Below are 16,680 nucleotides of genomic sequence, written 5' to 3' on the forward strand. Positions count from 1 at the left end.
TCAAACATGGCTTTACTTATCTTCTTTTGTCTGGGATGCAAAAACATGGTGCTACATAATTCAGACGGAGTGGCTTAAATGCAAATGTGAAGGGCCCTTGTGTATCAGCGCCAAGACAAAAACATGCAGACAGAACCTCCAAATACCACAGTGAAAAAGGAACTAAATTTTGTTGGCGCTGATTGCTCAAAAAGGGGCAATTTACTGTATTGGAACAAACTAAACAGTGCAAAAGGGGAAGAACATAAAAATGAGGGAAGTGATAAAAGGTAAACAGCAATAATCTTTAAAAAGATTGTCCTTATCTTTAGTTGCACATAGGAAGTTATCTGAAAAGGGTTTACTGCATAGATATCGTCAACATTTCACATGCTACATAAATGCTTGAAAAATGTAGCCAAACAAGAAGGACATTGTTCAATACATCTTTACTGAGAAGTAGTGCTTTGGGCTAGTGTGTTTTGTGTAAATTCAGAATACATGATCAAATTCTGAGATGCATATTTATTGTTAGATGGAAAGCATTTGAGAGTAGACATGAACATGTAACCAAATACAATTTGGCCATTGTCAGAGTATCACAAAAGCAACCTGAAGTTACTGTTACTGTCTAAGTTACTGTCTATATTTGGTAATGTTGAGTATAAAATATTAAGATAATTCCTCAAAGTGCAAATATAATTGACTTTGAGAAGAGAAGGCACAGCATAAGCCAAGCAGAGTCCAGTCAGCCTGCTCCTCAACATACAAAATAAATTCATCGTCAAGGCAACCAAAATAACCATTACCAACGACTCTACATCCCAACAGACAAGACAACATGATGCTCTGAAATGACCTCATGGCTTTGAGAATTATAATAAGATATGCTTGTACGTGAGGTATTGAGTCAATGAGTCAATCACCCCAACATAATACTAACATATGTTAAGAAGGATAGCCAGGATTCAGGAATAATATTTACTTATCAGTCTGCATAAAAATATGTAAACAACCTTGCAGCTAGATATACAATACCATCATTTTACAAAACAGCATTGTACATTATTTAAGACTTGCATAATGAAAAGTAACCAGTTGTCTTCAGACATTTGTCCCTTTAAAGAGTGGCCATCTTTGAACTGGACAGCACATTATTCTTCGGTAAATACAGTAACTAATTTTGAATTTTAGATCACGTAACATGGTCAGCCTTTTAAAATAAAAAAAACCCACATTCCTTCAATCGGGAGAGCCTTCAAAATGCTAATGGCTTGTTGTGGTTTAGTTTGAAGAGTCACAGTGATGAGATCCTTGGATGTGATTCATGCCTCGTCCCATCAAGCAAGCGAAAACTGTCATCACCATTTTAGGTTTAACCTCCACAAGGTCCTCGGGAAGAGCGTATACTCGGGCACCAATCTTCCTTGCCATGGAGATGGCATATCTAAAAATGACAGGTCAGCTCATTTTAACACAATTTCCACAACAGAACATGAACAAGAAAATAATTGGTTTCAAGTAAATGGTGTGGATGCCATTAGCAACTAGGGCATACAAGAAAATGTCTCTAGGTGCAAATAATGTCAAGTAAAAATATGATTAACCAACTTACTTGGCATTTTCCAGTTTGTCTTCTTCAGACAGGGATCCTGTTTTTACCAGGTCAAAGTTGATGCTGCCTGGTTGAATGGCATCTATTAATTCCAGTACTGCCAAACTGCTGCTGATCTCCTTATCCTAAATATACACATAATTCATTTAACCTTTAACAGAAAGGGACACGACAATTTTCAGAACAAAAATATGTTAAGTCATTTTACCTTAAAGCTTGAGATCTGGGTGGATTTTCCAGCCTTAGCTAATGTTGTATTTACCCATTTTATAATAACATTATCATCAACTTTTTGTCCATCTCCAAGGTTTGCTAATAGACACAGCGTATATCTAGAGAGCAGAAAAAATAAACCTAATGAACTGTCATCTATACAGTGAAATCTGACAATTTGTTGATATGTTTAAAATGCTTGTAGTGCAAATGGCCTAAAGCACAGGTCAAAAATAAAGTAAGCAGTAGTTTACTTTCTCATGAGCTGCCACACTAATGCCAGAGTAAGGGTTGCGTTGCCATCGTTCAGGTCCTGCCCGCCGATACCAACAAGAGAAAACTTGGCTGTTCTTCCAAGCTCCACTGCATAGTTACAATTTTCTAACTATAGACAAAAACAATGTGGTTAAAAAAAATGCAGAAAAAAAGCTTTTTTTCTTTTTTTTCCTCCCAAGGTTTCACATTTGTTACCTTTTTCATGTTCGTTCCCAATTTGGGATAAGGTGGTTTGTTAACCTTATTATTCCAGTCTACTGGCACTTTAATTTTCTCATAAAGCTGAAAGATGACCATGGCGTCCTGTAGGTCTCTAAAATGGTACAAGCAAATGCATTAATTAATCAATCATGAATTAATTAACAATACTGCATTCAAAGAAATTGTGTGTGGAACATACACATATAGATGATTAACAGTTGGGTTTACTCCCAGTGAGTTCATCCAGTTTCTGAATGTTCTCTCTTCTCTTGTCTCACCTTAATAGCAGGGCATTAAGGGATTTTAGTAAGAAAACAGTCAAACAGTCACATGCCTGACTCTATACTTAAAATAAAACATACAACTCTAAGATATAAGCAGACAAAATATTGTTATTCTTGATTTTGAACATAGTCAAAATCAATATGATACAAAAACAATTAGCAATGCATTTTTATCTGCAAATAACAACTTGAAACACATTCATAAATTGTACTGAATAATATATACATAGATATAAAGAAAACTGTCCTAGACAAACCTTCCAGCAGTCCCCAGTCAATGTCCTCATTCTCTGGTTTGGTGAGAGCAGGGTATTTGTTGAAGAGATTGGCCACAAAAGCGAGGTTGAGTTTGGGGTTTCCACTCACAACATCAGCGGGCGTGACAAACTGTCGACAGCCGAGGCGGTCGGCCTGCTGCAGCATGGCATCAGCTCTTTTCAGGTCATCCTTCTCCTAAAAACACCAGGACACATGTGCTTAGACACTGTGCAGCTGTGTCCATAAGAAACACTGAGTGAAACACAGTGAGTGACGCTTACACTGTAGCCGGACATGTTGATGTCAATGCGTGGCTGGTCCTCCTCTGTGCCTTTTGGAGAGATCTGGTTCAGGAGGTGGAAATATGCTCTGGAGTCCTAAAACATTAAATAATGCACTTTATGTTATGAAAAACAGTGATAATATTCATTTAGAACCACTCCTGTTGACTACACTACATTCATGCTTTGAAGAATTAGTTAATTCTCATTTACAATTATGTATTAACTTATTCTCAGAGCCCTTTGCTCTGATGTTGTGCATTTAAAAATGTATTAACCTTAATGTCAGAGCTGAAGTTGTTGATTTTCTGGTATCCTGCATTTTCCAAGTGATAGTTTGCCCAGCGAAGGAGCAGCTCTTCTGGAGACAGCTTCATCAGGTCCTCCAGGGTTTCTCCATCTCTCAACAGAGCCGCCAAGGCTGTTATATTAAAGAAATATTCAGTCACTTAAATCTTACAATCAATCAATATCGAACCATGTGTATAATATATAAAACATTCACTGTGTGTTTTAAATCAAACACTGTTCTTCACCTTCATTCCTGCTGAGTTCAATATCAGCAAACAAGCCAATTTTAATAATTTGCCAAAGGAGTCCCAGCACCAGATGAGGCTTTCCTTCTCTTATGTCCATAGCACCAATGTTTACGACATGACAACCAATGGCGGAAGCAGAATTCAAAGACAGATTAATGTTCTCCTACAAAGCAAAAGTATAAATAAAATGTATATGTTTAACTTTGATAACACTGTTACAATAAGAATATTATTTAAAACAAACCTGTGCCGTAAAAGCGGTTAGCTTCTTTTTATTTATGGTCCTTTCATCAATAGTGTCTGGTACGGACAAGTTGATCATTTTACTGCACAAATGAAAAAAATGCTTATAATGTAGTTGGCAAAGTGTGTTGCTGGATGTCAGTGGAAAGACCAACACTCACCAGAGGACAATACCGTCTCCGAAGAGATGTGAACAGGGCATCTGTGTTAGGATCCATGGGCAGCACATGCTGACAGTCCGGGTCTTTTTCCAGAGCAGAGTTAATCCAGTTTACAAAGGCAAATCGCTCTTCCTCTGCAAAATGTGCACAAGCATAAGTATAAAATCGTAAGAGAACTACAAAATTAAAATAGCAACAATTTTAGAAGCAAATTTAATGGATTTCAATTTGATCTAATCTGGTGACTGTGGCATGCTTATATGTAGAACAGCAGAAATTGTACTGACTCATTCTCTGTCAGTCATGGAGTCCTTTATCATGGGAAACAAAGCACATGAAACAGAGTGGCCCCTGTCTGCCCACACAGTTACTCACCAGAGTAGGAGTGCTGTGTGCCCTCACTTGACAGCTCCGAGGTGCCCCCGATGGCCAGGATCCCCTCTTTTCTGTTAATAGCCTTACGGAATGTCTTTGCCACTTGGGTGCTTTTATGTTCCTGGATAATCTATAACATTAAAAAGTTTTCTGTCAGATACAATACAGTGCTTTTGAATTGAATACAGCTTTGTCAGTGGGAGAATAACATTTTTTCTTTGTACAAATTTGACTTTAGTCTCAGGCCCTTGTTAATATAACTTAACTATTCAAGGACATTCTATAGACACAGCAGGGATTTACACAAAAACAACAATAAGAAAACTTCAAGATTCCAGCCACACTTTACATCGAAAATTCAATTAAAAGTCACAAAAGCCACAATCATCAAGCTATAGTCTTAATACAACCGTTATCAAACCTCCACCCAGTATTCTGACATTCTCTAATGCCTACTGTGCTCTAAAAAGCATTTAAAGAGGGAACAAATATCAAGAGGTTTATTTTGACTTGCCCCAATAATAATGCATTAGCAATATCTTTCAACACTGCCTCCACAATATGTATTCTTGGTAATGCCTCTGATATTTCCTGAATGTGAGTTTATCACAATGACCTAAGCTCCAAAAGGCACTGCTGTGGGCATTAAACCACAATGAGCCATTCAAATACAACTCAGTGTTTAAAGAGCACAGCACACTTAAAACACAAATACACACAAGGGCACACAACTGCAAATACAATGTGCTTGTAGAGAAATCAGGTGACTACAGTTAGTCACATATACAGGATAAATAGAATTAATCAAAAACAAGATGCATTATTTTGAAAAGTGCATTTGTTACATGTGGGTGGCACAATTATGCTGGCATTTGCTCGAAAAACAGATCAGTTGAGCTGAGCAAGGTAAACAATAGATGACCATGGCATTTTTCATGAAAAGCAGAAATTGAAGCTGATAAATTTATTTATTTTTTTTAAATTACGCACTTTTCACACTTTTTTTCATCGATCACATGAACATAAGCAAGAAAATACAAGAATGATGCGTTGTATGGTATGAGCAAAACCAGCTTCAATACACCAGAAGGGGGCTCTTCTCTAAATGTGGAACATTGTAGCATTGTAGGAAACATGAGACTAAAAATCATTAGTCCTTATTAGACTGTACTGTATAGACAGTAACTGAGTTAGTATGTAGTAGTAAATAGTACCATTACATCCATTTTTAGGGCCAACCAGATATTGAAAACCAATCAAGCCTCAAACATTTGATTCTAATTGTATAATAAATTGCATAAATCGTATAATAAGTACTTGTATACTGTATAGATTTAATGTTAAAACACTTTCACAGGTTGTCTCTGTAATGACCAGCTGAACAGGCACATTGCATTTTTTAGGGAAACTCAGCACTGGTGATGTGTCAGAGGGAGCTTTGAACAAGGAACCGCTTCAGTAAAAGCCTGGCCTCTCCAACTCTGAAACTGAATCCTGGAACTCACACCACTCTGCTGACCTCACTTCCCCCTCCCCCGAGAGACAGTCCACCTCCTCTGTTCAGGACAGGTAGCAGATACACACTGTTAGTTTGTACAGAGTAGGGCTGAACGATTTGGGGAAAATATCTAAATGTGATTGTTCTGAGCATTGAGAGGAGATTTAAATACTTAAAACTGCTAAACAGGAATTCCATCCACTTCAGTTAAACGTTAAAGTCTTATCTAAATCTCACTGCATATAAAGCTACATACCGACAAAAACTCATCAAAGCTGATTTTGTTGTCCTTGTTGCGGTCCAGTTTGTTGATAATCTCTCGCACTTTGTAGCCTGGGAGGGGGCAACCGGCCTCTTTTAGGAGCTCATTAAGTTCATAATCGCAGATGTAGCCATCACCATCGATATCTAAACAAATACAATAGTTGTCATTGGCAATAGTTTCAATACTTTATAAAGGCATGTTTATTCCTATTGTGTCTGGGTTTAATGCACTGTATTTGACATTTCTATCTTGTAATAATGCAGGATAAAACTCAACTAGAATTTAACATTACTTCTACCATCTTAGTTTTCTTACTGAAAGACAAGCTAACTATTAAAATACCTGTATAAACATAAACTGGATATTGCTGGGTTTGGGATGACATCACAGCCTTCTGTTGGACAGTAATATTTAATTCAGATCAGCTAAAATAAATGTAATTTTTTATTGCAATATAGGGATTTGGGACTAGTCACTGATAAAAGTGATCAGGTTCAACATTTGTGCATTAATAGTTTCTATATTCCTTATTCAAACATATAATGAACTGGAAAAAACTGGTTCTTGCCCCCCATATGGAAACATGACCTCATTCTAAATCTGCATGCCACCAGCAGTTAGATTAGATTAAAAATACTTTATTATCCTGAAGCAAATTAATTGAAAACAGCACTTTAATAACTTGAACAATCATTGATTGTAATAGTTGAACTCACCAATTTTGCCGAATATCTCCCTCATCTCCTCCATATCTTCTTTTGTTATTTTGCCAGACATCTTGTGTGATTGACCTGGTGTGGTCAGTCGGGGAATGTGGGGCTGTGAAGAGAAAGAGCACATTATTAAACACGATAACGATGTCTGGAGATGACTTAGGGGTGAAAATAAGGGAAGTCTTAGCACCGAATAAACACTCTTTTTGCTCAAGTTGACGCTTTTTTCAGACCACAGTGGCTATGTTCAGCTCCAGCCAGCAAAAGGATCTGCACCCCATTAAGCAGAGTCCCTGCCTACTGTTTGGCTGCTAGAGGTTTGCAAGAGGTCGAGTCGTAACAGGAAATCTCAATCATTCCCCTTTTCCAGACACTAAAAACTCATTATCCAAGTATTGGCCTACTTAAATGTTTCTGTGAACACCCACATCAACACAGCCCCTATTTAAATTTGCAGTAAGTTGATGTAATAAATACAGAAATGTAGGCATAGGCTATAATGATGAAAAGAAATAGTTTTTTTCTCAATAAAAATTCATGAACCTAAAAAATGAACTTTAAATCATTGCTGAACTCTGCTCCAAACCACATGCTTTTACTGACAGAGGAGTAGCTGTAGACCTCATGATTAAAAAGACTCAATTCACAATTATAGTGAATGAAACTGTGAAAAATGTGATTAATTGCACAGCCCTAAAGTTTTTTTTCCCACCATAATAAAAACAAGATTTGAAGGAAACTACAGGATAATTTTCCCGATTAAAGACCCAATTTGCTTTTCCCCAATTTCAGGAAGGCGTGACCCCACTTTGGATCTTCGTTTGCGATTTTTAGTCCACTGTGTTCCTCATGTGGGTGGTGCTCCGAGTTACTGTGTCATTGTAACCAGAAAACATCACCACGGCAAGAGCCAATAAAATCAAGTGTAAGGGACAGTGATGAACACAGAAATGCAAAATAAAAACTCAAGAAAGGATGAAAATAATTTAAGACTTCATTATTACACACTTCTTGTCAAGTTGTTCAACTGCAGCATTCCCATATTATCCATAAAATTTGTCCTCCGCAAATAATGACACCACATTCACAAAACAGCACTATTAATCCAGTTTGAAGTGTTTTTTTGTTTTGTTTTTTGTTTTAATTGAAGTGTTTCTTTAAAATTAAAAAGGCAAGAGTAGCTCCTCATGTGTGTTTACATCTACACAATGGGTTGCTGTAGATTAGCGATAGTGACTCTGCTTACTGTGTATTTCAACCACAGCCTTCTGTGCATTAAAAGCATTTACTGATACTTTAGAAAGTCAAAGAGAGTAATTTTACTCTAGTCAATACTGCTGACGTGAGGTGCACTCACAATCTACAGGTTGTGAACCGCTGCAGTCTTTGCGCTCAGAGATTTAAAATCTCATCCAATTCTCTTTGTGTCTGCGGTCTGTGCTTTTTGTCCCATGTTTAAAAATTGTTTAAGAATTTTAAAATCCTGTAGTGTGTGGTGGGCAGGCTTTAACATTTTTTTAAAATAAAATTTTGTCATTCATTGCTCTCCATCATAAATCTTCATTGTGTGACTTTTCTGGTGGAGGGTCCGTCGCCTGCTTGTTTCTATGGATATGCCATTGCCTGGAATGTTCCACAGTATGACTTTTACAGGTCTGCCTTACATATATTCAATTACAGGTGGCTTTACAGCTCAAAAATACCTAGAAAAACAGGTATTTTGACTGTGAGAGGGATTGGTTCTCCACAGATCTGACCTGTAACTTGGTTTGGTCTGGTTTCCATCAATATAGAAAGTTTTAATACCATACTGTGATACATTGCAGACAAAGAGATAACATCTCTATGGAGAAAAGTATATGATGGACCCTCCACCACAAAAGTTACTCAATGCCCCTTTAAAGTTTTGTTCAAAAGGTTTGAATTGTACTGTATTAGATCTATGTTCCTCTATGGGCTTGTGTATTGTAATAAGCAATTTCCTGGTAAAGATGGTAGTGCTCAAAAATTAAGAACAAATTCACTCCCCATCTGCTCTAAATTCCTTCAACTTGATCCATCTTGTTTTATTTCTATTCATAAACATAAGTGTCACTAAGTGTCAGCAACTACTAGTAAAAGAAGCATTACGGAATGAATGCTCTTCACTTAAAATCCGATATGCCTGACTAGATTTCCTTGAATATACTTGTAATACAATATCCTTGAAAGGGCTGTTTTGACTTGTCTCGGTGTGAAGTGGAGTCAAAGTTATTGTCAGTACAATGTTACCGTTGTATCCAATGAGAACACTTTAGCTGCTACTATGTTTTACTTGACCAAAAATGCACTCCTCTGAGGCAAAGCTACCGTCTGAAATTCCCTCAAAATAAGGAATTCCTGAGCACTCCGACTTCCCGCGTACGACAGTGGAATGTATGAGGCCAGCAGCACAGGCCGAGGTGGTGAGAAGGGAGTGTGCTTGGTAAGGCTGGTATGGTGGCATTCCTCTCAGTACAAGTGCTCGGCAAATCAAAGCGTTTACAATTGAGTTAACAGCACACTGCAATCCTTACAGAGCTTCAATAAGGGACTTCTGATGTAGTTTGGCAGTTTATTTGTGTGTAATTTGTCTCAAGTCTTAATAGATCATGTAGCCTGTACAAAACCAACATGTCTTAATAAGGGCTTCATTCAAGCAGACACACAATGGACAACAGTTCCCAAGCCCTACATCCTCCTTCATGAATGAACCTATTAATAGTGTTATGAAATGTGAATCAGAGCCAGCATGTGGTCCACGCGGTTCCTCTTCCTACATTATCAGCCTCTTTTGTGTAATCAATGCACATGAATGGGATTTTAGAAGTAGTCTTTCAAGTTCCAACTTAATTTATTCAGTATATATTAGGGCTGGGAATCACAAGTTCCCTCACAGTATTTCTTTGTTAAACCACTACCAGGCACCTGCACAATTTATTATGAAATACACCCATTTTAAATGATCAAAACAGTGAATGTCAAAATTTTATACACTGTAACAACATAATTTAGTAAAAAAATAGACAAATAAATAAATAAATACATAAAAAATAAATTTAAAAAAGCATAGGTAAAGGTACAATATCGATGATGTGTCACCAAATTTAGTATCACAATATATTGATATTTTAACATACCTTTATTTAGTGGTACAGTCTTTCAAGTTCAACTACAACAAAGACCATAATTATAACATTTCAGACTTCTGTGTGCTGTATAATGTGAACCTAATTTGTTCAGTATATTTTTAAATTCTTTGGCAGCTGGTTACAGGTCAGTTCTTCTCTGTCTTTAAATGTTGACAAATGGTTTTAAATGCCTCTGACTTGGGGTGTTTTTCTCTTACTCAGAGCCGACCAAACTCCTGACTAAACCATTAGGAAAACTGTGTCTATTTATAGCTTTTTTTCTGCAAAAGGATGTGAATTGTGGCGGGCAAAGTCAGCTCAGTTAGAACAAACATTACCTCATTTTGCCAACTCTTGTCACGCCCTCAACAGCAGCAGTAGAGGCAGCGAAGGGGGCAGAGGAGGGGGCAGCGGAGGGGCAGACTGGGAGAAGGGTTAAACACACGGAGCAGGGGGCACAGATGGCCCTGCACAAATGTGGGCTGTGCAGAAGAATGGGCTGTTTGTCATCGCACTCACAAAACACAGCCATAAATTGTGGCGAGCGACAGAAAGTGAGGTAAACGCATCAGGCCCCATGGACAGTTGTTGCTTCGGACAGACAGCTGACTTTTTAATACGGTTTGGAGCACTGGAGAAAGTTTTGCACACTTCAGCTTAAAGGCACTGCTTTTGGACTAAAAAGGTGCCAGCTGGACTCAAAGTGATGAGTGATGCTGCCGATTACGGAGTGGAGCCCAGTATTGGAGTAGTAGCTACGGTCGCAGGGCAGTGTTCCCCCGTTTAAGGGTTTGACAGGAGGGGTTTAGCTGTATATACATGTGCTCAATCACATGCTTGTGCACACTGTATTTTCTGAGGATTTTATTTTATATTCTTCTTAAATGAATGAAATAAATAAAAAAATCACTTTTCCTCATTCAAAAGATATAGGATTTTGATTTGAATTGCATTTTTGCTATGACAACAGAGGACTGCTTCCATGCCCAATCCTTCAGCACATGAATGAATCCTTTGCCTGCAATCCATGAATAGTTGGTAATATTATTTTAAAGATATTTTACATTTCGATGTCATTTAAGAATCCTAGACTTGGACCAAACACAAGGATGTTTGATTTCCATTCAAATATCTGCAAAGGATGCCAGACTTTTCCAATGTTATGCAGATGTTTAAAGTGAGGGTCAGATCAGGGCCCATTTTGTGATTAAAATCACAGACTGGAGATGGACGTGTCCTGCCTTTGCCAAAGATGCAGCTGCAGCTCTGGCTCCATCACAGGAAACCGAGTCATCCAACCAATCAGAGCCCAAAACACTGAAATTATGTATTTCCGGTTACACATTAAGAAAACTAAAAACATCGACTATAGTTGGCAATAAATCAGCATTTGAGACAATCTTGGCAGCCACATCAATCTGTTGTAATGGCTTTATAGATACACCGGTTACACCCATTTGACCTGTTTTACAATCAATCATACATGAGTAGAAATGAATTCACTATCTAGTCAATCATTCATCAGTGATTTTGAAGGAATAGATCTGATTTATTTTTATTCTTAAATAGTACTGGCAAAAGTCTGTCTTTTTTATGTTTATTAAAAAGGTACAGTATGTAACATGTGGCACTTCACATGCACAATTTCATGGAAATAAAGGTTAAACGCATTTCAGAACATTTTCCATGATGATATGAGATATATTTTATGCCATCTTATGGAATATTTTTTGCCAAAGGAACACCATTTCCATGGAGACAAGCAGGCTCTCCTCCAGGCCAAAAGATCAGGTTTGTGGAGATGCAAGCCTGCTCAAAGTAAAGACATATTTTTCAGTGCAGTAAACACATTCAGAAATCATGATCAATCATTACCACCCAGTCCTGATTGTCTGTCAATTTGACTGACAGCAACAAATAGACTGCCTGGTTCTTAATAGAGACCTGATAAAACGTGCTTAGTGCGAGCGATGCAGCAAATTTAAAAGTTAAATAAGCCTTCCGTGTCTTTATGGGACGATTTTAGGTCATGCTCGTCATGTGACATCAGACCACAGTAAAACAAGAGGAACTGGATTTTCTTATGGTCTTAACTATTATACTTTCTCTCATCTCCTCCCATCTTCTACAACTACTACAACTATTAAACGCATTTTCAGCCTTAATTAACCAACCCAGCATGTTTACAGTCTGCTTTGATGGATTTTTTTTTGCAAATCTACGTAAAACAGAGAAGGCTGAACTGCAGTCCCAGATGGCTGATTCCTTAAAAACATGTGGAGCCCTTAACGCCCCGCCCTGCCAATTCATCCACACTGTTACATGGGAAATATGAGGCACACAAATAGACCGGGCACCCTTCCCACATGTGGTCAGGTTCAAACGCACACACCCAACATAGTCTGGCAAAAAAGGAACAATTTAACATTTAAATGTGAGAGGAAAATCTCTCACAATCTGTGTATTGTAGTAGTGGCTGTGCTGATCACTTTAGAGCTTCCACAACCATCTGGCCTGTATGTACAAGTTATAACTAGTTTAATGCCCCAATTCATGATTACTATGGTTTCAATGGTTTCAAATTGTCAATGAGCAGCTAGGGTCTTTTTAACCAAGAGAACTACAGCCAATCCTCTGTAAGTAAAAATATGTTGTTTGGAGTGTAACTGAGGCTTGAAGGAATATAATTGACTATTTTTTAATTAAAACTCAAGTAATTACTAAATGTAATCAAATGCCATATTTATTTCTAATCTAAATCAAAATTGAAAATTGTGATTGAGCAATAGTTTCATACAGCCTATTGTGTCATATTGCCCAGCCCTAATGGAATACATGATCGAACTTCCTTCCATTCCCACTGTGCCCCGTCTGATGCCCCTTCAGATATAAAACAAAACATTCAATTCCAGCTTTCAATTAAACTGACAACTATATTTTAAAGTTTCAAAGTACATGTTATAATTTAAACTTATACTCAAGCATGAATCAGTTAAGTTGGTTTGATTACTGACAGAGTATGATTCAATACCTCCACCTGCCTGGATCTTTATTCCTCTCTGGACCTTTGTGACAAATAGGGAAGAGGTGATGACAACAAACAAGTGCAGTTTACACAAGAGCACAGCTGCAAATATTACACTAAGGTTGGATTTAGGAGCACTATTGTAAAACCTTCCAAACCTGTGATAAAAGTTTAACCATCCTTCACATATTCAATTAACAACACTGTTAATCTTCACATCTACTCAGATCTGTCTTTTACTTGATAATTACACAACATTAATAGGTGTTTACAAAGGCGGGACAAATAAAGGAATGCCATAAGACAAGTTTCTGGGAAAACCCACAGGTAAACACAGGCACACCTACTGCACTTCAGATTACTCAACAAGAACTTTGCAACACCTTTAAAATAGTCACTAATCATATATCTTGATGAGTTAAAGGCCATCATTTAAACAGGTTGCTGGCTGAGGTGTCCTTGAGTGAGGTGGTGTTATCTTCATACAGTTGATGTTTGACCAATATGCTACAGGTGTTTATCTTTATCTTATTATTATATAGTTATATTAAGTAATATCTTGGTTAAGACATACAAAATTTTACTATAATGGTGCACAATACTACATTTGTAAAGAAAGACTTGATCAATGTGATAATTAATAACTTACTATATTTTAACAATATACTGTAATTTTCAATATAAAGTAATAGTACTTAAATATTAGCATGTGGCCTTATACTAGTTCTACTAAGACAAATCTTTAACTGTTCAGGAAAGGTCCATTATTGCTCAATTTATGTGATTTTTTTCAGTATTTCAGTATAATGTATTTATCTGAGATGTAAAATAATCTGTTGCATAATTACAACAACATATTTTCCACCTAACTGCTTTTCTATTCCCATTTTTACTTATTAGTCTGTTCAAAAAACTAATCTGATACACTAGGGACAAACTGGGAATGATGCATGGCCACACGGACAGATACACAGACACCGATATAGTTACCGATATGTTGCCTATCCCTACAAAATTAAGTGGCTTAAATGAGCAGAAAGTGGACCAACCGGTTCCCTCACTCTCACAGGTGGGAGTGTGTTGGCAAGGACGAAACACAGTAGCACACTCCCTTCTCCTTCCTGACTGTCTGGTTTGACTTCACAGATATCATCAGCCACAGCCAATCTGTATTTAAGCAAAAGATGCCCAAATGCACCAAACGCAAAGCAGTGCAATGTTGGACACCCACAAACAATTTCATATTCTTTTACCAAGTTACTACTACAGAAATGTTGCAATGTGCTATGGTGTAATACTATGCCACCAGGCTCACATCACACTTGCCCCTAGTCATAATATTGTGGTTTTGGATAAGGTAATCAGACAAAAGGGCAGCCCTCAGATCGTCCATACTGTCTGGGTTAAAATGATTCACTTGCACAAAAATGTTAGGAAATTGTTATCCCAGATGAATGTACAATGCAGGAAGTCTGGAAAATCACTCATAGTAACTAGTTTACAAAGTCTGTTTTATAGCACAATATCAAGTTTAATTCTAATTTAACAAAAAACGTGGCAATACACGAACAGAATGTAGAGATTTCAGCAAGCTGATGACATGCATGCCTTTAAAAAGTAGAGTAAAAAGGGAGGGGCAAGTTATTAACATTGAGTAGTGCATTGCAGCATCTTCCAAATGGTTTCAAGCAAGCGTGACAGAATTTTCCCTATTCAAGCAAAATGTAGAATAAAGTAACTCCAAACAGTTACGCAGTCTATGTTGGAGACAGTGCAGAAGTGGGTGTCTGATCAGGGTCACATTCATGGTTAAGTTGTAAAACTGCTAAATTCCACCAAAACATTAGAGCTATTTCCCAGTTCAAACTAAACTCATCTGTTTCACCATGTTTTCACACACGGACGCCTTAAGTCTTCAACTTAGGACATCTGCGCTAGTTTAAGGATGAACAACTGAGAAGAAGAGGCTAAAGCTAAATGCTAAAGACTGACTGAAGTTTTATGGGCAGAATTTATCCCAGATGCTCAAGGATCGCAGGGCGCACGCAGATGTGCAGTCCGGTTATGTACGTAGGTCATATAAATGCATATAAGATCTATTTATATGTTAGTAGTACAGGGTTTGAAGTTATCAGGAGATTGGTAAAGAGTACTCACAGTGGGTTTTCCAGACAGTGTCCCGAGTGGAGTCCTGCCTCCTTCCCCAAGCGCACAGACAAAAGTAACAGCGACAGTGGGAGCCACGCCCCGAACTGACGCAGCTCAAAAGGTTCATATCGCCATGAAAAACAAAACAACATTCCTACTACTAAAGAACTGATACTTTCACTATTTAATTTCATGTAATTTACTAGGTGGTATTTACACACCTATGGCTTTCCCTCTCTTCCTTTTTCTTTTTTCTCCATTGGTTTTTATGTTTGTAATTAATTTACCCAAAGAAAGATCAATTTATTCAAACATTTTTAGGTTAATGCTTAATGGAGGTGGATGCTTAATTTAAATACAATACAATCATTTTTATGTTTTTCTAACTTTTATTTTTTTTAATATAATGTTATTATTTGTTCTCGTGCGTGTTTTGTATCTAAGGGGATCAATGTAGGAAAAATAAGTAGTTTCTCTTACTGTTATTGTTTCTCCCCTGTATAAATAAATGTTAATAATAAACATTTAAATTTATTTGCAAAATACGATAATAATTCAATATTTCAACTAGTACGCTGCTCCTGTCCGAAAGGTGGTGCTGTTTGTCAAATATCAGCAGCCGGACCCTCTTGCGCCTCTGTGGTTCCGTTTTGCTCCCGCTTGGTGTTGTCAGGAATGCACTGTTTTTGTTTTTGTTCAGATTACAAATTTATAAAGTTGTCCGTGAACAAAATACAATATACATGTGTTGTTAATGGCTGCAGGCTCCTCGATGAACAGTTGACATGTCCGCTGCAATCATGAGGTAATATAAAGGGACTCTGTTGTGAGTTGTGAGCTAGCCCCCTTAGCTACAATGCTAAACGCTAACCTTGGGTTTTATAGCAAGAAATGGAAATCTATCTTGAATCGTCGTAGCATCAAGTTGTACAGCTAGCGTCGGCATGCTGCACATTAGCTTCTTATAATGCAGTGACCGTTTCATTTTTATATTTAACTAACATACTGATTATGTTTGTAATCCAGTCTGGGAAGGATGGACAATATGGCAAAATATATAGATCACTATATCAGTTACTATTAATACACACTCCAATCTGCTTTTGAAATGGTTAAGTTCAGCTGTCTGTCACTCACTCACCATTATGACGATATGACCAAAATAGCAGATGTACGATGTGATTTTTATTACCATATCGCCCACCCATATCTATGAGTAGTCATTTGATCACATGACTTAATGTTATTCCCTTGCCTACTTTTTGTCTAGTGCCACAACCAGCAAGCTCAACCTGCTGGTTAACAAGCTGCATGAGTTTCTTGCACAGGACAGCAATGGTACAACAAACGAAGATCATGATGGTAATGATTAGCTATCATTACCAGTTATCTACGTATGCAGTTCTACAAAATTCAACTGACATGGTTGTTGTCTTTCTTTAGCATTGATAAACAGC

The 16,680-nt window shown here is 37.4% G+C and overlaps 1 protein-coding gene and 1 long non-coding RNA gene across 2 annotated transcripts; one reads left to right on the plus strand and one right to left on the minus strand.

Annotated features, from left to right (window-relative positions):
* Positions 1 to 411: 411 nt before the first annotated feature.
* pls3 (plastin 3 (T isoform)) lies at positions 412 to 15,359 on the minus strand. The gene is given in 17 exon segments (XM_055164364.1): positions 412 to 1,426; positions 1,595 to 1,719; positions 1,803 to 1,926; positions 2,062 to 2,192; positions 2,279 to 2,396; positions 2,484 to 2,562; positions 2,826 to 3,021; positions 3,108 to 3,203; positions 3,386 to 3,528; positions 3,644 to 3,809; positions 3,891 to 3,972; positions 4,051 to 4,070; positions 4,072 to 4,184; positions 4,426 to 4,555; positions 6,180 to 6,331; positions 6,905 to 7,007; positions 15,233 to 15,359. Coding segments are annotated over 16 exon segments (1,899 nt in total). The 5' UTR covers positions 6,966 to 7,007; positions 15,233 to 15,359; the 3' UTR covers positions 412 to 1,263.
* Positions 15,360 to 15,855: 496 nt separating this feature from the next.
* LOC110168159 (uncharacterized) lies at positions 15,856 to 16,680 on the plus strand. Its single transcript, XR_008633514.1, has 3 exons — positions 15,856 to 16,028; positions 16,494 to 16,585; positions 16,667 to 16,680. It is a non-coding gene; the product is annotated as an uncharacterized LOC110168159 (long non-coding RNA).

The sequence above is a fragment of the Boleophthalmus pectinirostris genome, unplaced genomic scaffold, assembly GCF_026225935.1.
Source record: "Boleophthalmus pectinirostris isolate CB_2022bp ecotype Guang Dong unplaced genomic scaffold, ASM2622593v1 HiC_scaffold_609, whole genome shotgun sequence".
Taxonomy (NCBI): Eukaryota; Metazoa; Chordata; class Actinopteri; order Gobiiformes; family Gobiidae; genus Boleophthalmus; species Boleophthalmus pectinirostris.